Source organism: Haemaphysalis longicornis, unplaced genomic scaffold (assembly GCF_048455015.1).
Source record: "Haemaphysalis longicornis isolate Haplotype H1 unplaced genomic scaffold, Haemaphysalis longicornis Haplotype H1 scaffold_8, whole genome shotgun sequence".
NCBI lineage: Eukaryota > Metazoa > Arthropoda > Arachnida > Ixodida > Ixodidae > Haemaphysalis > Haemaphysalis longicornis.
The window spans coordinates 165,914,291-165,937,246 of record NW_027526445.1 but is presented as its reverse complement, the minus strand read 5'-3'; the positions used below and the strand labels follow the sequence as shown (position 1 = coordinate 165,937,246).

The following is a 22,956-nucleotide window of genomic DNA, read 5'->3' as shown; positions in this document are numbered from 1 at the left end:
TAACGGAACTTAGCAGGGTTCCCTGGGACCAACATGCTTGAGAACCCCTGGTCTAGATAATAAGGGAAAACGGGTGAATCAGTTCCAAATCACCACCCACTTCTTTGCCCAGCCGCTTCTTTGCTCAGCCCTATCACGTGCCAGGCAACATAAGTGTATTTCTTCCATTATGTCGCTGTTGATGTTGTGTAAACCTGAATATGAAAGTTTTCAATTTCTCTTATTTGCTTATTAAAACGTTATTCAGGGCTAGTATAAACTTCAGTGAGTTACCGGAGGCTAGTTGTTTAAATAAAGCAAGGTTTTATTTTGTTTTCATGTTTTCTTTAAGCATTGTATTGTGTCATTGCAATTTGTATGCTGTTCTTGACGGGGGATAGTTGCAGTAAACCGTCATTATAGCGAAGTGTCGTTACAGGAAATTGCCTTTGTTTTAAGCAATACTTTGTTAAAAGCGGGCATGATGTGCCCTAAACATTGCAGTAGGGACAATGAAACACTTTAAATTGTGAGGTTTTGAATAGAGCGATTTCATTATGACAAGGGTTTTCTGTGTGTCTTACATGGCATCAAATCCAAAGGAACCGTGGTTACGGTGTGACCGTAAAGAGATGGAATGATGCTAAGAAGCACCTTTGTGTAACTTTCTTCATCCAACAGAGCTTTCAACCGGAAGTCAAGGTCCCATGAAAGGCGGCTACCTGGTTTCCATCAGCGAGACTGAATGTGCAACACCTGACCACATACTGGTTGGAGTCGTGGTGAGTGACATTCCTTGGTGGCCAACATTTGGGAACCACATCAGAGCTGCTAAAGAGTGCAGTAACATACAAAAGGGCTTGACTGCATGACTGCTGTTTTATAAACAACCATATACCGGCTTGTCCCGTAGTCTTGTCATGCCCTACCACTCGGTTATGTTTACAAGCTTCTGCCACCTTTCCCAGGTCTAGATGTTCTCTTGGTGTTCAAAACCTTGAAGCTCTTTCATTTGCTGTTGTGCCAATAGTGAAAAAAGGGTTCAGGCAGCTCAGCTCACAGTGGGGGAGAGGCTTTAATAAAGAACATTTCTGGACCTCTTTTTGATCTTGCTATTTCCTGCCTCTTTGCCTGATCGCATCGCCTGTGTTTGTGTTTGAAGCATAGTTCTTTTTTTTTGCTTCAACTTTATAGCAAGTGCAAAAGAATGAGAAGACAAAGAAGGGATACACAGACAGAAAGGATGGTAGACAGTTGAGTGTAGCACCCATCTTGTCTTAGCGCCTCTTCTTTGTGTTGTCAGGTACTGTTATCTCCAACTAGCCCAAAACTTCTGGGTTTAGTAGTCTACATTTGTTCACTATTGCATCTCATGGGTTTGCAAAACAATGTCCACCAAACCTACCAGTGGAAAGGAACCATTTTGAAGGGCAATATCGAATGCAAAAGTTTAAATTAGTTCCAAGCAACGCACCAAAAAACTGCTTCCTAAGTGCACACACCAGTGTCCGTGGTAGTATATTAGAAAATATGAAGATTAGAGTTTCGTGACAGTTAAATTTCGCCTCTCCATCTTCTTGGCGAACTGATGGAGGCGAAATAGTGATGTTCTTTTGATGCGCGAGCCGAGAGGACGATCTCGACTCGCTCCGATGACCGACGACCGATGCTTGGAGCGGGTGAGGGATGAGGACTGCCTTCCTTGCTAGATATTAGGTTTATTTACATTATTTACAAAGACTCCAACTTTACATCACGTCAGGGTGACGGCTACATTGTCACTCTGACAGCAGCAGCCTGTTCGGCCGAGATCTATACTAAGCTAGATCCCCTCTCGACCGACCCCCGAGAAAACCCAACACTCTGGTTTTGATAACAAAAACCCCGCCTCCAAAAAAAAAAAAAGGGCGTACAAGAAAGAGAGAAAAACCCTCCAAACAATTAATACAAACCATTGATTGGCCACAGGAATCAGCCAATCACACACATGTCCCCACCTGCGGTCACGTGACCGAACCCTCTCTCTTATGCACTCAAAGTGCGTTTCCTACGCACGCTGTTGCACCCGGCCAGAAAATACAGGACATCTGCGGCCTTAAGTGAACCATCCATTACGTTCAGCGAGCGGCATCTGCACAAACAACAGCCAAGCCGAGGGCCCGGAGCGGTCCTCGCGCGGCTGACCTCCCTCCGCGCGACGCCTCCCACGACGTCGGGCGTCCGCGCTCGCGGCGTGACAATGAGGGTTGCTAATTCCCTCCCAGACTAAAGGGGCGCCGCCGGCCACCTGAACAGACCACGGGGAGAGACGCCGCCAGCCGAGGCGACCATCGTCGAGGCGAACGACCCGCCGACGAAGAGCGCCCGCCGCCGGAGTCGAAGATTTTTCAAACTTACATCGCGCGCGCTTTCCACACTAAGAGATACGATCATCTGGCCGCCCGTCAGCTTGTTATGCCGAATGACCCTGCCACCCTCGACGCGACAGAGGCACTCAGGCTAATCGCCCCCATCCTTTGACACACAAAAGGACGGGCACAACAGCTCTCCGCGGCTCCGAACTTGGCGTCCGCGCGGCTACATGAAAGGGGCACGGGAAAGTAGCCACCAGCGGAGGCGACGCCAATACATGGGCCACCGGCGGCCTTCATTAATTACATGCGGAGCCCGAACTTAACACCTCCGCACTAAGAATGTTGTCCGTACACTAGCTGTACGTACAACATCAACTCTCCTGCAGGTTATGTCTTACGGCAGAGTCAGAACTAAAAAAAACACACTCAAGCCGTTACGCAAGTACAATACAACGCGGGTACAATACAGTACAACAAAAAAAATTAACCCGCTACACACCTACACAAACAGCACAACGCGCCGGCCAACTGCACCAAAAACGGATACAACACGGCATACTCAGTGCCTTGGCCTAGCCATGGCTTGCGCAACATCAAACAATAAACGAAAGCGCTCAGCTACAAGGCCCGTTAGAACAAACTCGCGGCACCCTCTACCATTAAAGGCAACAAACCCCACGAAGGGTATACATGTTCAAACTTGACAACTGAATGAATGACATCATCCATTCTTAGACGTTAAGCGCATGCAGGAACATTCTTTCAATCTAAGGAAAGAAAAAAAAAAAAACACCCGAACAAACCCAAACGTACCAAACGAGGCTACTCCTGTACCAATAACAAAACGTTAAAAGAAAGTTCTCTTCACGCACTCGCGGACGCCGGTTCTTTCGGGATGCGACACAGATTGTTCGTCCCTGTTGCGGTTCACCTGCTGTCCACATTCGATGTACTGAAAGTTCATTTTTCAGTACTTCAAACACTAGTTCGCACACAAGCGCCACAAGTGGGCCCTACTTGCACATTCCATGGCCCACCATGACCACATGCCAACGAGCGCAAATAATTAGAGACACTCGCCTTTGTGCCCAGAGGTAAACTCCCTCGCGCGCTGTAACAGCGGCTCGGCTGTACCCCTCAAGGAGACAGTTAAAACCGCCAAGCTGAGCTACTCGTAAATCACGCGCCTTACGACAGCTGAACACAACCAACACATGCACAAAAAAAACTAAGAACAAGGGGGAGAACTACAGTACAGGGACAACTAAGAATAACGCTCGTCGGAGCGAACCCTACACATACCAAACCAGCAGAAAAAAAAAACGCAAAACGCTAACCACTAAGTGTGCAGCAAACAACACTGAACCGTCCCTGTCTCGCACTGCACACTATTCAGCGCTAACGCCCCTTTCCGCGGCGGCACACACCGACCGTCGCACGGAAGCTGATTCCGTGTTGTGCGCCACCAGCTGATCCTACACGAACCCTGGTTCGGCTCGCGGTGTCCTGTGCTCCCGGGAGAGAAGGAACACCCTACTCGGCGGTAGCGCGTACGACGATGTCGCACCTGCGCCGCCGCACCTGCCGCCGCCTTCCGCGTTCTCGGGCGTGTCGGAATCGACCTACGCTCAAGACGCCGCGGACCCCCTGCGCATTCATGCTTCGCGCACGGAAGCTTCACAATTAGGCGCGCCGATCCGCTGCCCTCACCTGACGGCTGTGCTACCTCTGCACCTCCCTGCGCGGCCACGGCAACATTGCCCGCCGCCACAGAAAGAATCGCTGCAGCTAAGACATTTGTCTCACGCGATTCCAGGATCTCATCTGCAACAGTGGGAACGCCAACGTGTTGCCCAACAACTGGGGTGGCTTCGGCCACCTCCACGAAATTTCCACTCTCCTTCTCCCGTGGCGCTCGAAGCGCCCACGAGGGAACAAACACCGTGAAAAGATTGGCGTCCTCTTCGAGTTCGCCGATCCTGCGGAGCTTCGCTTTCTCGTAAGCGATCTCCGCCCTCCCTTGGGCTAGTTGAGCACTGAGCTCCTCAGCCGTCCACACGGACGGGCTATCCGTGCCCCGGCTACCCGCTAGCCTAGCTTTTTCCAAAGCGTGCTGGGCATTTTTGAGAGCTAATTCAGCTCTCAACTCCTCAATCTCGAGCACAATGGCACTAACCTTTCGGTCGGTGCCGCGACATCCCGTTAGCATAGTGGCCATGGTGAACCCGGAGAAAACAAATCAGGGCCCACCTGTGCTCGCTCCGGGTTCGGTCGGGTCGCAGTGTCGCTGATGCAGCAGCTAGTGGACCCGATGCGCCGCTCTCGCCGCTGGGATGGGGCCGTGCTCCTTGGGCCAGAGCCCGCTGAGGTGTCGCCCCGTTGAACCGCGGCTTACGCCGCCCTGGGCCGAAGCCCCCGAGGCCTCCCGCTGAGGTGTCGCCTCGTTGAACCGCGGCTTACGCCGCCCTGGGCCAGAGCCCACGAGGCCTCCCGCTGAGGTGTCGCCCCGTTGAACCGCGGCTTACGCCGCCCTGGGCCGAAGCCCCCGAGGCCTCCCGCTGAGGTGTCGCCTCGTTGAACCGCGGCTTACGCCGCCCTGGGCCGAAGCCCCCGAGGCCTCCCGCTGAGGTGTCGCCCCGTTGAACCGCGGCTTACGCCGCCCTGGGCCAGAGCCCACGAGGCCTCCCGCTGAGGTGTCGCCCCGTTGAACCGCGGCCTACGCCGCCCTGGGCCGAAGCCCCCGAGGCCTCCCGCTGAGGTGTCGCCCCGTTGCCGTTGAATCGCGGCTGCTGCCGCACTGAGCCGGAACTCACGAGGCCTCCCGCTGAGGTGTCGCCCCGTCGATGCTTGGAGTCTGGCTCGTCGTTAGTCGGAGCCGAACCTTGCGTTGAAGGAGTCTCTCCGCAACGCCCCACCAGCTCCAGCCGATGGTCGTGGTCATCCTGCCGACTGCGCCAGTTAAATTTCGCCTCTCCATCTTCTTGGCGAACTGATGGAGGCGAAATAGTGATGTTCTTTTGATGCGCGAGCCGAGAGGACGATCTCGACTCGCTCCGATGACCGACGACCGATGCTTGGAGCGGGTGAGGGATGAGGACTGCCTTCCTTGCTAGATATTAGGTTTATTTACATTATTTACAAAGACTCCAACTTTACATCACGTCAGGGTGACGGCTACATTGTCACTCTGACAGCAGCAGCCTGTTCGGCCGAGATCTATACTAAGCTAGATCCCCTCTCGACCGACCCCCGAGAAAACCCAACACTCTGGTTTTGATAACAAAAACCCCGCCTCCAAAAAAAAAAAAGGGCGTACAAGAAAGAGAGAAAAACCCTCCAAACAATTAATACAAACCATTGATTGGCCACAGGAATCAGCCAATCACACACATGTCCCCACCTGCGGTCACGTGACCGAACCCTCTCTCTTATGCACTCAAAGTGCGTTTCCTACGCACGCTGTTGCACCCGGCCAGAAAATACAGGACATCTGCGGCCTTAAGTGAACCATCCATTACGTTCAGCGAGCGGCATCTGCACAAACAACAGCCAAGCCGAGGGCCCGGAGCGGTCCTCGCGCGGCTGACCTCCCTCCGCGCGACGCCTCCCACGACGTCGGGCGTCCGCGCTCGCGGCGTGACAATGAGGGTTGCTAATTCCCTCCCAGACTAAAGGGGCGCCGCCGGCCACCTGAACAGACCACGGGGAGAGACGCCGCCAGCCGAGGCGACCATCGTCGAGGCGAACGACCCGCCGACGAAGAGCGCCCGCCGCCGGAGTCGAAGATTTTTCAAACTTACACCGCGCGCGCTTTCCACACTAAGAGATACGATCATCTGGCCGCCCGTCAGCTTGTTATGCCGAATGACCCTGCCACCCTCGACGCGACAGAGGCACTCAGGCTAATCGCCCCCATCCTTTGACACACAAAAGGACGGGCACAACAGCTCTCCGCGGCTCCGAACTTGGCGTCCGCGCGGCTACATGAAAGGGGCACGGGAAAGTAGCCACCAGCGGAGGCGACGCCAATACATGGGCCACCGGCGGCCTTCATTAATTACATGCGGAGCCCGAACTTAACAGTGACTGAAACTCTATTGTCTATTTTTCCTCCGAAAATGGCTAATTGTCTGTAATTAATTATCTTGGGAACCACTTGACCAACTCAAAAAATAATTGTATATTTGATGGAAGAAAAGGCAGCGAGAGGCTGATAAATTTCACAAAGTTTGCTTAAAATTGACAAAAAAATTGTTTTAAGACCTGCGTTCCCCTAAAGGCCTGAAGTGGCCTATTGTGTGAAAAACCGGCCTGGTTGTCAGGTACAGCAAATGGCTGCTGCTGTAAGCAGTAAAACACATTTGAGTTTACATGGGAATCGAATCCAGAGTAGGGGCCAAGCGCGTTACCTCCATGCTAATTAAGCTTATTAACAACTGCAGAACAAGAGTTCATTTAGTGCGTCCCATGTGATGTGCGAACGGGATGGTGCGTGAATGAACAGGGGCATGTGGTGTTCAGTGTCACCAGTCCCCCGGTGGAAGTGATTCGCACCAAAAGACGAAGCAAAGAAAGTGAAGAAAGCGACGCAGACACGAGGTAGCAGTAAAGAGGTCTATGATAAAAGTTGCCAGGAAAAGCAATACTGCTTTCCCCTTCAAAGCACGTTAGCAGGCTTGAGTGCCCCAAGGTATTTTAGGGGCAAAGCCCCTTAGGGGCTGGGGCTGTTGGCGTCTCCTGTCGTCGTTGTCGTCTTCGTAATCATCGTTTCATGTAGCCACGGTACTAAAACACCAGGAAACTCGTTTACGCCTCGCGCTGGAGCGCTTCATGCTTCAAAGACACCAGACTTGTACAGCAAGGCGGTATACCTGTACCCCCAACGGTTTCATCTCCATGGGCAAAAACGCCAAGGCGCCAAGAATACACGTATACACAGCATGCTTCGCCCCTCACCAGGTTTCACGTTAGTGGAGATGGCCGGGGATTTTTTCGCTTGCTGCTATGCCTGATGGTTTCAAATGCTCGCAGGCTGCCCAGCCCACAACGGGAGAGGTGCTTTACGACACGTTCGAGGAGAACGCGACGTCGTGCGAGTTGGAGCAGAGGCTTGAGAGTCTCCAGCCGGTCGAGATCGTGCTTTCGGAGAAGTGCCACCCCTTCATATTGAAGACAGTGAACAACTTTGAGGCCACGAGGTAATCCACAATTGGGTTTGACGCTACGGCTCGCTTTGTTATGTAGCTGGGCACATTACATTTCATTGCACTGTTGCTAAGACATAAAAGAGACACTGACCAGTCCAAAAAGCTCCTTCTTGGTGTTTCGGCTTCCAGCACAGAAACCTTGTTCAGTATGAATAAATCACCAGAAGTAATTTAGTAGATTGGGTGCAGATTTTCGTCGTTCGCAGCGATTACTCAAGCCCATCTAAGCGAATCACTCCTGGGGATGTAGGCTTCCGTGCTGGAAGCCGAAACGTCAAGAACGAGTTCTTTGGACTGGTCGGCGTCCCTTTTTTGTTTTAAATGTACCCTCCCGGCAAGATGGGATTCTGTAACACTCTTGACTTCTGTATGAGACTTGCGGGCCATTGAGACACAGGTACAGCACAAGTGATGAATTTCGGTGGCTCACGTTAAAGAGGCCAAAGAAAAGGGGGGCTGGGAAGACGGGGGGGTGCATCTGGTGCGGCTTTGCCAAAGATTGTGTCGGAAAATCAAAGCGCTTGTTTATACCTTAGTACTTTTGCCTAGTACGTGTCCTGAAGTGCAATTTGTGTTGTACAGCCCGGAGTTTTTTTCCATCATGTGCATATATATGTTGTCGCTAAACGCCCTTGATTTGAAGATTCGCTTTATAGACTATTTTCACACTTTAAAATAAGGAGAACACATAACTCAGGATAGAAATTTCTGCCCATGTTATTAAAAAATGCTTCCTTCATGTTTTATAGAATACGAATAAACATTTCTTACTGTCGGTTTTTTAACTATATTTGGCATGCGGGTTTTATTTAGTGCATGAAAAAATAAAATGTAATTCGAGAATGCTCTTGGGAAAAAAATCGGTTCAACATGCACAATCGTAACTTCTTCCTTACTTTTTTTTTAACAGCGGAGATGTTTAGCAAATCGTAATTTTTCGTGCCCGCAGTTAAAAATACCAAGAAATTGCCGAGTGCATGCACGTGAGCGCGAGCTTCGCGGCGACTGCCCAGCAGTTAACCAAACAAATTCCAAGCGTTCGTGTGTGCATGCTTGCGACGACCGCCCAGCATCCCCGGCGCACATTTGTCTAGCCAAGTGTAGCCACTTAGGAAGAGATTGGCCAATATTGGCCAGAAAAAATCTCCAGTGTTCGGCATAATTGTGGCAACACTTGCTTGAAACGAGAAAGACACGCCATAGCGTACGCCCCTCTAAGGTGATGTCCAATATTTATCACTTCCAAAGAATGAAGGAAGCTCACACATATACAGCAACAATGATTGAGGCCATTCTGGCAACAAAGAATTAGCAAATCGGCTGCAATTGTGGACTTAAACTGTTGTGATGGTCCTGAAGGTTGCGTACAGCTTCGCTACCTTCAAGTCTTATGCGTTAGTGTGAACTTCCTTCTTTTCTTTTTTCTGCTGCAGTCACGATGGTGTGCGTTTGGAGCGGCTCCCGGCCGATTACTTCCGGCTGTCCCCCAGTCTGGACGCCCTGACGGCGTTCTACACTGGCAAGGACAAAAGTTCTCCGGGCTTCGCACAGCTGGCAGCCTTGCCTCCGGTCATTGTGTGCTGCCTGGGGTCCCTGCTGGAGTTCCTCAAGTCGTTCAAGCTGGAAGAAATCCTCCGAGACATTAGGTGGGTGCTTGCCGCCACTTCTGCTGCAGAGTTGATCGCTTGAGCTGACTAGGGCATTCTGATGTGTGTCTGCAGCTGTGTAAACATGGGTATTTATAGTAGCGCTCTGCAAATATTTTGAAAGTTTCAAATGTTGCTATGAAAAGTATGATATTTGATTTGTGATTGAATCAAGTAGCTGTATTCAAAAACTTCAAATATTTTAGCTTGATTTCAAAGTTCGAATAGGCTAATATACACTGAGTGACATTCAGTTAGAACTTGTTGTTACGTATTCAGATACTTAGTATTCCCCTCTGTGTTAAGGACGGAAAATAGCACTGCACTAAAAATACACTGTAAAGGGCACATTTCAATGTGCTTGTTGCAAGGAACTAGGCATCAGCTATGTCGCACTTTGTGGTCCCATGACCGAGTATAGTGCTGTTGCATTGATTCATGTCTTTCGTTTGTTGGCTTTGTTATCAGGAAAATACTGTAGCCAAGCATTGTGTCAAATGCTGCAGCAAAGGGTGACCCTTAAACAGAACTTCAATGTGGCAAGCCAGATGTGTGCTTTAATGCAGCAAGTTTTTGTCAGGTACCACATGTTAGTTGCCAAGCATTATCGCAACTGTCTGCTCACATTTTTTTTTCTCCAAGTACCGTATCTTCGCGCGTATATCCCACCCCTGGATATAATCCGTACCCCCACTTTCATCCTGCCGGAAAAGAAAAAAAAATCCTCGCGTATTGCACACACATTTGATACCGGAAAGGCTGCACCAAAGCTACTGCTCAAGCAACACATCACATATTATGTAGAAAGAAAAGGCATATATTTAGCAAGTAGAATGCGCTGACTGCAAGGCCAAAGTCACAATACACTAATAAAATTCAGTTGTTAAAATGCACTCGTCCTTGTTTTTTCTTCCTTGTCCTTGTATGTTTTGCGCAATCACTGCCAAGGAAGGCATATTCAGTGCTACTGCGTAGGAGCTTCACGGCACAACGCGCATTGCTGTGAAGATGCACTAAAGGAAAAACCCCACATATTATCTGCACCCCTACTTTGCCACTGAAATTTTTGCATTTTTGGTGCGCGTTATAGCAAAAATACGGTATTAATTTGGCATAGTCGAAACAGCTCTAAGCTTTGTGCTGTTCGTGTCTTGCAATTCTTGCATTGTTAACAAACTAACATAATTTTCCCTCCAAGCCACTCAGTGGGGTGACTTTTCCACGATAGGTGACTGTGTCATTGCAGCTTTTCTGCCTGCTGTGAATTGCTGGAAACTGCGAGATGTCAGCTACTGCTGTCATTTGAATCTTAAGGCCCCATCTTGTTGCTCATTATCGTCATCAGATTCAATTAACTTAACTGAAGACCATCTCAGTCTGTTCTTTTCTTCCATCCTAGTGCACTGTGTGGGCAGAAGGAACTGCTTTTTATTGATTGATTGATGGATGGATGGATGGATGGATGGATGGATGGATGGATTGATTGATTGATTGATTGATTGATTGATTGATTGATTGATTGATTGATTGATTGATTGATTCATTCATTCATTCATTCATTCTCACAGTGCCACGAAGGCATTACGGGGGGGTACAAACCAAATAAAAAAGTATGGAAATATAGCAGGTATTTTAATTGTCACCTCGTGTGTTGTCTCCTCCGCAGCCAGTTCACCGCCATGTCCAGCGGCTGCCGCAAGATGGACTTCACGGCAGCCACCCTCCGGAGGCTGGACATCTTCCGGAACTCCATGGACGGAACGGTCAAGGGGAGCCTGCTTGGGCTTCTGGACCGCACGCTGACCCCTTTCGGACGTCGCCTGCTTTTCTCCTGGATAGGGCAGCCTCTGTCTGACTTGGAGTAAGTTGTCCGGTAGAGCCATGGGTGTTCTAAAGGCCAACTGCACTCAAAAATAGTCTGCCTAAAAAGAAAGCAAGATACAAAATACAACAGCTGAAATATGCACGTGGACGCCGCAAGTGGTCAGCGAAAATTGGCGATTTTTAAATTGAAATCAAGGAGAGCGCGGCCATTGCGATGACATTGCAGCCAGCAAGCGAGCGGCCAGACGGTCAGCAGCTCGAGAGCAAACCTGCGCGCAAGCTCAATGCACACATGGGGCAGCAAATGGGTGAGGCGTTCGCAGCAGAGCTCGACCGGTTCTCCAGCTGCATGGCTGGCCAGAGGAAGAAGCCCCCATCGGCTGGAGCATCACAGGCGCGTCATGGCTGTTTACGTGATCTGTCGGCAGGTGCAGTGTGGTTTACGGCGGAGCTTTTTTACACGCTTCTGACTGATTAACGACGCATTTCACGTGGCTACCACTGGTGTCTCAGCTGATTTGGTGGTACTTACTACACATTACAAATAAATTTCGTCGACGTGAAATTTGAGTGCAGTTGGCCTTTACGTGTTTTATATTGGCACAGTAGAACCTTGCTATAACGAACACTGGTATAGCGAATTATCGGCTATAGCGAGCTAGATGCGAAGTTTGATTGGTCTCACTTCATTTCAGTGACACTTATTCTTTTTAAGACGAAATCGTAACAGCGAGAGCCGCATGATATTCGCTATGACGAAGAAATATTTGGTTCGCGCGAGGCTAAGGATGCAGGCCTGGTTTATCAAGCGAACTTTGTTCTGTTGTGATTTCACGCTCTCTTCTTCCGATCCATTCAGTTCGAAATGCCACAAGGAGACTGTCAAGAGTTACCTCGCTTTTAGTGGGTTCGAAGCCTCAAATATTGAGTTTCTGTATCTAGAATTCTTGCGCAAGGTAGATTTCTGATTTGTTATAGCCAATGTTTACCTCTACTGTTACGACGAATGTTGGATGTAACGAACTAATTTACCGCCCTGATACTGCTTCATTATAATGAGGTTCAACTGTAATGCAAAAGCATTAAATGGTCTGCAAGTGAAAACACTGGCGTCAGCGCAGGCGTTGGCATTCGGGACAGAAGAACAGCTCCTTGGGAAGCATTCCATAGCACAGGGCGTTCCGTAGCGCGAGCTTACACTTGGCAGCAGCAAAGAGGCAGCGGTCCACGCCAGCCCACCGCAGAAGAAGGGAGCAGATGAGCTGTGAAATTAACCATCGTCGTCAACTGCGGCAGCAACGAACAACGGTGCAACGCGTAGGAAACAGATCAAAGCCATTCGAAAGCTTTAAGGTGGATTGCAAAGCAAAGCGTCTGAAGCATCTAAATTACGCAGGTGCGAAGCGGAAGCGAAGCGTCTGAGGCGTTCAATTTGACATTCGTGCCTTTGCATTCATTGCCCATGAGAAGTGCTTAGTTGTCCCCAAACTTTTCGCACTTATGATAAGGCACTACGAAAATGTCTACCACGAGAGTTTCCCCCACACCTGCAAAAGATAACCCACCCTGGCAGCATTTTCATCTATTTTGTTTTTAAACGCGTAAGCATTTCTATGTGCACGCATGTGCATGTGTCTGGGACGCTCGATGTGTCAGACTTTCGGTACATACGAAAATACTGTTAATAAAAGCTAATAGTGCCTTCATCCTTTGATGTCGGATTCGTTATTATCGCCCTAGAAAAATGTGTTCTCAGCAATGGTTTTGTGAACAGTAGTGAAGCTGAATTTAAAGGAGCTTGCTTGGTGTGTAGTGCTTAGTAGGATACATGGGGTCTTACAGAGAATTTGATAACGTGCTGTAAAGCCTGCCTACTTTGGTATCAGACTGCTTATATGGCACCTAAATGTATTCCTTTACGGAAATGCATATGTGTGTAGCAGTGAAGCTGGCTTTAAGGGCCTTGGTTTGTAGCAGTGCAGCTCAGCATTCATTCAACCGTTCCCACTTGGGCATTTAAGTGAATTTTTTGCTCTTTTCTGTGCGCATCATTTAAACATTCCATAGTTAGATACCAAACAATAGTCCCTACCCTATTGTTGTGTCGTTGGCTCTCAGTTTTTTTTAGATATTACTTACAGTAATATCATTAAAGATGTGAAGTTTTTGTATGACTGTTTTGTGCAGTTTTGTATATTGAGCGTGCCATGTGTGTCATTGAGATGTGCAATGAGAGCGAATGAATAGCCAGGCGAGCCTGCAGGTTTGTGCAGAGGGATAGTTTTAAGGACGTGCTTCTAATTAACAGTGGTACACCAGACAGTGTGATGATGATTGCTGTCAGCATCACTAGGAGCCGCAAAATTGGTCCTATCCCCTTTCTGGTACCTTAAAGCACTGTTGTAAGGGTGCATGAGGGCTGATATGGGATTGAATGCTCTGGTGGGCATTCAATCACACAGACACACACACACACACACACACACATGCACACACATGCACACACATGTACAGACAGAGAGCATGAACCCTTCGCATACAAAGATCTTTCTATTCATTTCCAAGTCGTTCCGTCAAACTTTTGGGGCTAGAAACGATTGAGCGAAATTCCTGCTCCTGCAGGTTGATCAGAGAGCGCCAGGATGCCATCTCCGACATTCTCTCCCTGGGGGCCAAAAGCCTTCCCGAACTGCGCAAGTTCCTGTCCAGGATACCCGACGTTCAGCGAGGTCTCTGTGCCGTCCTACACAAGAAGGCGAGTGAACTTAATTCAGGAATTGGAATCAGGGAATTAGAGCAGTGGGAGGCAACCTTGAATTCGAGATCAGAAGACGAGGGGAACTAATTTGTGGGTCGTGCATGTGAGACGTCTAGGGGCAGAGTATTCGAGGGTAGTGTTTAAGTGACCGTTGGAGTGTGTCTTTCTGTTTGCCAGAAGAGCCAGCGGTCGTCCGAATGATAAAATCATCAGTGTGAAATGCGCTGCATAGTCAGGGTATAGACAAGTCAAGAGGCCGGTATGGGAAAAGCAGTGTCGAAGAGGAGGGTTGAGACATCCGGGCCTTGAGGTGTGCCTTTGAGTGGTATGGGGAAAGTGTGTGATCATAGGGGTAAGTTGTTAAGTTGTATTTTGAGGTATGCTATGGGTTTCTTTTTTAATTCTATAAGTTTTAAGGTCTTGCATTTTTAATTTAATAGATTTTAATTAATTTCCAATTCCAAGATTTTTTTTATTCTTTGCCCTCTTCAGCTGAAGCCGTCCGATCTGCTGGAAATACTCAGCGCACTGTCCAAGGCCCAGGAGATGTTTGAGGCACTCAGCAGAGACATGTCTCTCGGAATCACGAGCACAGCCCTCAAGGACTGCTTTGCCAATGTAGCGACTCTCCTGAAGGATGTTGAGGGCCATCTGGAGTGCATCAACAGGGATTCAGCCAGGTTTGTGGATGTACTTCCCATTGCTTGTATGGGCCCTTACGTGCGGAGACAAGCAAACTTTCTTTTTTATGGCACTCCTTTTTTTTTACGAGGATTCCCAATGTTGCAGAACTGAAGTCAGCAAACCGGGAGTGTGCTTTAGTAAACTTATTGTAAATGCTCGCTATAATCTTGGGAATGTAACATTTTTGACATTGAATTTTGAAGGCTAGTGATTTATAGAGGCCATGCCGACAGAACACAAGTTTGGTTCATTCGAAAGATTGCCTCGTTAGAATCATACTGACCTCACTTTTAATGTAAACTTCACTCAACTGAGCTGCATAATTAAGAAAAAAGAGAATGGCCATGCGACCCACTGGCTAATTTCCTGCTACAGAACCTATGATGTCATACGCGCCACCTCTGCAATTGGCTGAGGTTGGCAAAAGCAAACGCAAGTTAGTAGGGCTTATAAGCCTGCTGAACAAGCTATTTGCGCTTACATTTAGGGCACATTCTTTTTATAGCAGTACGAATGTGGGGTAAACAGTGGAAGTTACGAAAGTACACGTAAACATAGAAGTACCGATGCGTACAGCTGTCGGTACTGTTCGCACTATGCTCTTTTAGCTGCACAGCACTGCGGTGCATTGGGGTTGTCTCAGACGACACCAGCCGATTGGTGTGAGTGACGGTGTCTCAGGTGATCATATTTGTCGAGCGAACACCATGTTTCATGAAACAATTATTTTCTACCTGAACAAAAACAAGCCAGGCACAAATAAGATCAAAAACAAAGGCAGAAAACGGCCCACCGCAGTATGATGGCACCATCTACCGTATTCACTCACGTAATGAACGCACTCGCATAATTAACGCAGTCGTCAAAATTAGGTTTCTTTTTTTCCCCGCATGATACACGCACCCCCAACTTTGCTTCTGTTTTACGCGAAAAAAGTGCGTTCATTACGCGAGTAAATACGGTAGGTTGACTAACGGTAAACAAGGCTCCCCAGCACATATGAAATCATTGCAGACGTCACGAAAACACAAGATTTGGTGGGAGAATCAAAATTTTAATTTAAATCAGTTAATTTCTCAGTGAATAAAGCATTGTTTGCTTCCGGACAAGCGCTGGGTGCACCACAAAACACGAAATCTTTCGAATAAACCAAACTTGTATTTCGTCTGCATAGCCTCTTAAGGACGACAGCATTGTCAGATGTGTGCGCCTACAAGTGTTCTGAGGCTTTGTGTCTTCAAAGATGCCTCTCATTTCACTTGCCTGCGCCACAAGATTTTGCACCCGCCACCATTGCTTCAGCTTTGATTTTGGTCGTAGTATGTTTTTGTGGCTATTGAAGAGTAGAGCCAGAAGTTCTGAAAGTGTGAATGCACAAGGTATTGCCACGTTTTGCTGCTAGCAATAGACCTTATGCAAAAGTGCCGCCATCTCCCGGAAGAAAAACGCAACGAGCACGCAACGCCATGTTGGGGGCTGGCGGTCGCGGGATTGCTTGGTACAAAGCGTGTGAGGGGCTTTCTTGGCTTGGCGATTCTTTTATATTCAGATTTAAGCGCAGCAGAATGAGTGACGAGTGATCTGTGGACCTTTCTCTGTTGCCCACATTTGCGGGCAACTTCGTAAATACGCATTATGCATCGAAAAAGAAGTCAGGGAGGCACTGGCAGGGAAGCTGCTGAAAGCTGTCACGTTCCTTTTCCTTTTTTTTTGGCTTTGACAAGGCAAACATTCAAAGTACATCCGTGTTAGTTCGCATCCTGCGGGTTTCTCAGGAGGTAATTCCTGAAACGCTTCGAAACTTGCGGGCTGTCCTAAGGTTGAAATGATAGCTGGCCGTAATGTGTAGCGCGTAACGTGTGTGGTGTGTAATGCGTTAAACATTACCAATAAATTGCCGAGCGCTGGTGAGCGCGTGCTTCGCAGCGACCGCTGAACGTCCTTTGCTCGCACCATGGACAACAAAGCTGGGTGCACACTATCGTTTAGAAAATTTCGCTCGAAAAATTTGATCTTGGGAAAATAGGCTACGGTCGAACAGCAGGCGACGAGCGATAAATGACCGATACACGAAATTCCTACGTACGTGACTTGCTCTACTCATGGCGCTATGTTAAGGTTGCAACTCACGCGGATCCTTTATTTCCTGTAACGTTTGGCAAACGAAAGAATGCGTCGTACTTCCATAAAAGCCTACCGAACGTCCAGAATAAAAAAATTTACACCACCTTCCCGCGAGGGGAACCATGGGTAGATGCGATGCATCGTGGGGTTGCTGTTGCGTTTCTGTTATGTTGTTTCTATTTAGTGTGTCAATTTGTTGTTGTTTCCATTATATTACGTATGGTTGCGCCGACCATCGCGATAGCAGGCCTGTTAGTCTCCATTCAAATCATCAGTGGTCATTGGATGTCATCGGAGCGGCGGGACAACTGAGCGGAGTGGCGCAGTTACCGCGTTTATATGTACCGCGCGTTAACGGTGAGGGGAATGAGAGAGAGCAGCGCATGCGCATGTGTTGGATGTTTAACCAAGCACTAACGCGCGCTGACGCACAGCTGGCACGGCGACGGGAGCGAGCACTAACACGCAGATGGCGCTGCGGTGAGAGCGGCGTTAGAACGCAGCTGGCGCGGCGAGGAGAATGGGGGAGGGATGCGGACTACGGACGACGGAAGACACCGGAGGGACAAGGCGAGTTAAAGAGATGCGTCGCATCTAAAAGAAAATGCGGGCGCGCAAAGTACGAACGGCAGACTCAAAGGTACCCGCACAATAAAGTACAAGCTGACCGATGATGCAGTGCGCCTTAACTACCGGCAGGGAGGAGGGCTCCGCGGCAAATACAGGGCTAGAAAATAGCTCATTTTGGGACCTTTCTAGTCCTGCACATATTATTTGTTTCGTGGCTATGCATGCGATCTAGCTATAATTTTACTGCGCGAAGGGAAGTTGACACCCGCAAGCGACTTCACGCAGCGCTCGAGTCATGTTTCCGTTGAGAAATAAAAAAAAAAAGTGTGCGCTATTTCCGTGGTCGTCCTTGTATCGTCTTTGTGCACAGCATGTTACACGGCAGTATTTGGGCATCTTGGACAACGATAAATGCTGACGTGCGCGTCTCTAAGTCCGGGCTATCATGTACGCAGCGGCATCCGGAGATCCGGGAATCCCCCAACATGGTGGAAGCGCACGCGATACCCACAAAAGGGCGCAAGTTCTTGCTTAAGGTCTATACCTTCGAGGGGCAGCGTAAAGAGTGCAAAATGATTGGAGCAGGCAACCAAGCTGGTCAATGGCTGACTGCTCGTTTTCCAAGTTGGAAGTTATGCAGCAGTTGCTACACCTTCTCTGGTTGTGGCACGACAGTTTAACTCACAATTTGGCATGTGTTCCTTTAAATACTTAAGGACAAAATGAAAAAGGGGGAGATAACTGCACGGCTAAGCTCATTTATTTCAGAACAAACGAAGCATTATTTGTTTTCAAGGGCCACAAGATCCATGGAAAGGCAAAAAGCTATTGAGCAGGGGTGTGTGAATAGTGATTTTGGCTTTTGAAGCAATTAACAATTTTGTTCAAATAATCACAAATTGAAGCAAGTATTTAGTAATTTACAAAAAAAAAACATTTACAATTTCTCAAGCATGCTTCAGAGTAACTAGCGCTGTAGAAAAATAAAAGGCTGATTTAAGAGCATTTGCGAAATTTTTTTCTGGCGTAAAACATACACAAGGAAGCTATCCTGCTGCTTTTAGCTTTGTTGATGGTACATATTAAAATTTACATGAAACAACTTTCATCTCATGTGGGGACGCCAACCATGAATATGCTAGTTACAGGCAGTGTATTTGTGCAAGTGTAATATGGCTATATTTTTTGATAAGCTACATGAGTAATACAATTCCTTTGTGAAAAAAGAAATGCAAATAACAGTTTCATGAACTTTCATGTCAGCTCTAGGAAAAAAAACTCAGCATATGGGGTAGTGGAAGGCATGAAAAATTAGCCTGATTTGTAAACCCTCTCAAGCATTGTTACCACCCCAGCTTTCCAACTCTGGGCTCATGGGACCCTTTCCCTGTACTAGCAATGCATGAGTTTTACTGTCAAAAAACTTGTGCCCACACTAGGAATGCACAAAAATTTTTAATTAATAATTATGGGTAGTGCATTTCATGCCTGGTGCAGGTTCGTGATATTACTAACTAACTGGGGCAAACTAGCTTCACCAGTGTTCAGTGTCAGTGCCCTTTCTGCTAAGAAAGCCTTATCGTGCTTTCTCAGACTATGAAGCTAGACAAGATTACCATCTTTCTGATGTTCTGTATGGAAAAGAAAAGGACATATAGATAAGAAGGTTAACTTTGCTCATTATTTGATTAGAAAACTGAGGTCTATGTCGCTGCACATATGGGCTTTCGTATTGAGAGGGTAATAACCTGGGCATCTTTGATGTGGCTACATTACCACGATGGGAAAAGAGGACTTAGAGGGCGCAGTTGGCGCAATGCAGAGAGATAAGAGGCACTACCCAAAAGCACTTTCTTGTTGCCGTTTCACTGCACGTCACTGGCGCATTGTGGGAAAGGCCACTGCCATTGGCGGAGAAAGTCGGTGCGTGCTTGTGACTGTCGATCGTAAGCGCTCAAAAGCACTAAAAGTGCAATACATCCATGCCCAACTAGTTCTAACCCATTGCAGAGATATATTATGCTTGTGTTTTAGTTGGGCGATTCTTTGTTATTTTGTTATTTGTTATTTTCGAATAGTTCTATTTGATTGAAAGCTGAACCGAATATTGTGTTATTCATGTCGATGTTTGAAAGTTTTGAGTATTTGCTCACTCTGACTAATCGATCTTGAGAGTCCCGACAAGGTCTAGTTGGTTGAGTGTACAATTGAGTAAGCGATTTCTTGAAAAAATACTGGAGCTTGACGGATCCTGTGAATCGTGTTGTGTCTCTGCAGGTCCGATGACATGGCTACCCTTTTCAGGGACTTTTCCGACTACCCCGACCTGCGCCAGTGCCACGAGAGGGTCTTGGACATTGAGCAGAAGCTTCTCTTGTACCGGAGAGAGATTGCCGGGAAGCTCGGACTGGCTTCGTTCGATTACAAGACCGTCAGCGGACTGCCGGTAACTGTTTCCTGTGCACTTTCTGTGTATGCGATGCTTTTGCAGGGAAATGGAGTTTTAATTGTGGGTGGCGGAGTTACAAATGATTGAGATGAAGCACTCTTTCAATAAATTACCGTAAAGTTTCAAGAGAACGCCCACCCAAAGTACAGAGATATGAAGTGAAAAATACGGGATGGGTGATCTTTCGGGTCAGGTGCAAAAAACTAGAAAAGAAAAAAGTGGCCGCACCACCAACCAAAACTGCGGAGGTATCAAGAAAAAAACACTAGATGGGCGAACATTCGGCTCAAGTGTGGAAAGGACAAATAAGTGATTGTATCAATACATCAATAGATGATTCGCATTTATTTTGTTCACTCATCAGTGCTAAAGGCATCGATTTTAAGGGGTGGGAAATCTTTGGGGTCTTTTAGTAAATTGAATATTTCACCCCTGAAAGGGGGTGGGTGTTGGCTCGTAACTTTACGGTAGTTGATAAACACTTCTGTGAGTGCTGGTGGCCAATTCTATGCCCCATTGCTTCCGAGACAGGCATAGTGAGCTACTGGCCACGACTGTTCAATTGTCTGGTCACACGTACACACAAAGAGTCTGGCAGGTTATATTATCACAGGACCCATAGGGTAAATATATCGCTCATCATTCTCAGCCATGGTTCGTGTCAGTTCGGTCCCGCCAGCACTTTTAACAATACCGTAGTTCACCTTTGCTCTGAGAACAAAATTAGTTCACAGTGGTTGACGACCATGTTTTTGCTGACTTAGCTTTACCATGTCACTTATGTATCCTCGATACCATTAGCGTCTTGCTCGTTTTTGCTGATAGTGACAGTGCAGATAAGGAGAGGGAGAGCGAGAGTAAACTTTGTTATGAGCATCGCAATGTGGGGTGGGGTCGTCAGTCCGGGACTCCATTGGAGACTCCTGGTGCAACGGCCCTTTCCACAAGCCAAAGCTGGGAATCAGGACCAGTGCTGGGTAGTTGTTTTTTGTTCTTTTGCCATTGGGCTCAGCTAACAGGGGCACTTACACGTGCAACTCTGCACAGTGTTCTAAACTGAAATGCGGGTTCCAATGATGTTCTTAGAGGCAAATATTATATAAAGAAGTTTGTTTTGTTGAGGCATTTATTAGAGGTTGAAAAAAGTGTTATAAACTGAGATGCAGTTGATTAGTAGCTGTGCTAATCTGTGTCGGTCCCATTGACGTTTTAGTAGGAATATGATAGGATAACTTGTGTATTTATTTCAAATATCTATCCAAGAGAGGTTGTAAAAAATGTTATAAACTGAAATGTGAGTCAATTTGCTGTAGTTAAAGCAATGCATTCCTATCAGTTTTATTGCTGTTTTAGTCAAGGATATGGAAATATGCTTGTTTAGCTGAAGCATCTGTTCAGGAGAGTTGAACTATGCTGTGAGCAGGAGTGGCCTCGTTGAAGTGACAGTACTTCATTTAACTCTCACACCCAAAAAACAGTTTTGTGCCTGCTTCAGGTGTAGGTTGACATTATTCAGCAGTGACAAAATAGCAATAAGTGATGTGGCAGTTGTGAACTGCACTGTGCCATCTCTACTAACTCCTTGATTCTACACCCTGTTCCAGTACCTCGTTGAAGTTCCCGCCCAAAGGGCTTCCACGATGCCCCGGGACTGGCTCAAGATAAGTTCGTAAGTGTCTTTGTGCCTGCTATACTGCTTTAAAGTGAAAGCCTCAAGTGCTCCATTCTGTCAAAAAGTGGCGTTGTTGTCTAGTACAGAAAGTGGCTACCACTGTGAACAGTAAAAAACCCCAAAACGTCCGAGTTTGTGTCAAAGTGCATTGTGTTTACTCCTACATTGCATTTGCCCCTCTCTGCTTTTGGCGAGTAACGAAGCCTTCGATAAGCATCACCAGGGGTCTCTGTAAGGCTTTTTTCATTCAGAGCCTATAAGCAGAGTCGGTAGACTTACGTGCCTCGAGGGATTTTTGTCATCAGAGTTGGTGAAGCGCAGCAGACAGCTTTCTGTTCCTACCCTGTGTGCTTAGTGAATGCGGCACTTCTTTTCTCCTTTTCTTCCAGCACAAAAGCAGTGACCAGGTTTCGACCGCCCACGGTTGAGTCTCTCTACAAGGAGCTCTGCATCGCCAAGGAATTTGTGCTCGCCGAAAGTCGCAAGTCGTGGCTTTCGTTTCTGGAGTGAGCATCTTCTTAAATATTGTGCACGCCACAAAAATACCAGCGGTCGTAAAATCTTGATCCAGCTTTCTTTCTTGTTCATGAATACCAACCAGTGCCAAACGATTGAGGTATGTAGTACTGCTTCGGCTAGTTGTGAGGATTTTTTCACTAACAGAAATAACACGATCAAAACATGTTTTTGCACATTCGGGGTTCTATTGTCTGCACATGCCATCATTAGCAGCATGCAGGTTGCTCTATCCAAGATAGTAGCCGATGTGTTTGTAACTGCTGGGAGTGTGTCCTTTATAGGAACGCAGCCTGAACTGAGTTCTGTGCATCGGCGAAATTTGGTGTGTTCCACCGTGTTTGCTGTTACAATAGCTCACGACGCTACGTAGCAGAAAGTCATAGCAGCCAACAGTGCACGCAAGTATGGTTCTTTGCACGCAGGAAGCTGAGCACGCGGTACACCGACTACCAGCGAGCGGTGAAGAGCATTGCCGTGGTCGACTGCCTCCTGTCACTGGCCGAGACTGCTTCCCAGGCTGGGTACTGCAGGTCAGTTCGTGTTGCGCTTCCGCTGTGTTTTGGGTGTCTTAGCTTAATCATCGCAGTGTCTATACCCCTAACACACGGGTGCTTAAAATGAAAAGTCATTCACCTTAATGTCATTTCAAATGCCCAAGTAGCCGGGGCATTAATCTAACTGTTGTGACAAAACTTTAACACGCAAGCTACATTTTGATGCATCAACTAGAAAAATTTTTAGCGGGCCACTATTATTCATCCTAGAAGTTGCACGCGGGGCTCACAGGCGCATTTCCTGCAAGCCTTGACGAGGACATATCTCTTGATTGCACCACCAATATAATCTTCTGTAGCGCTCATGTGCCTGGCCACCTTGCTTTTGCCTTCGAGTGTACTTTAAAACTCTTTTTCGGGAATGATGAGCCGATGACACAATCTGTGATAGTCTTGCCAAACTTTACTGGCTAGCGCCACGTATAACTCTAACCATTCAGTCCTTATTGGAGAAGGCAGAGGAATGCGTAGAACAGTTGCTTGTTGGAATTCCTGACTGGTTGAGTGGCCTGTGCTTTCAGCTGGTCTGCACACAGCTTGTAAAGTGAACAGCAGCAGTTGTTGGGGGGAAAAAAGAGAACATTTAAAATTTGCGCAGAAATTCTTACACCCGGGC

At 47.6% G+C, this 22,956-nt stretch overlaps 1 protein-coding gene across 1 annotated transcript in view; it reads left to right on the top strand.

The window, feature by feature from the left end:
* LOC144150058 (DNA mismatch repair protein Msh3-like) overlaps positions 1–22,956 on the top strand; it is a 44,048-nt gene that overhangs the window by 6,379 nt on the left and 14,713 nt on the right. The window contains exons 4-13 of the mRNA XM_077681857.1: positions 661–761; positions 7,365–7,531; positions 8,974–9,186; positions 10,853–11,047; positions 13,633–13,765; positions 14,261–14,448; positions 19,424–19,592; positions 21,200–21,264; positions 21,657–21,773; positions 22,209–22,316. Of these exons, the coding sequence (XP_077537983.1) occupies positions 661–761; positions 7,365–7,531; positions 8,974–9,186; positions 10,853–11,047; positions 13,633–13,765; positions 14,261–14,448; positions 19,424–19,592; positions 21,200–21,264; positions 21,657–21,773; positions 22,209–22,316 (1,456 nt within the window). The remainder of the gene's footprint in view (positions 1–660; positions 762–7,364; positions 7,532–8,973; positions 9,187–10,852; positions 11,048–13,632; positions 13,766–14,260; positions 14,449–19,423; positions 19,593–21,199; positions 21,265–21,656; positions 21,774–22,208; positions 22,317–22,956) is intronic.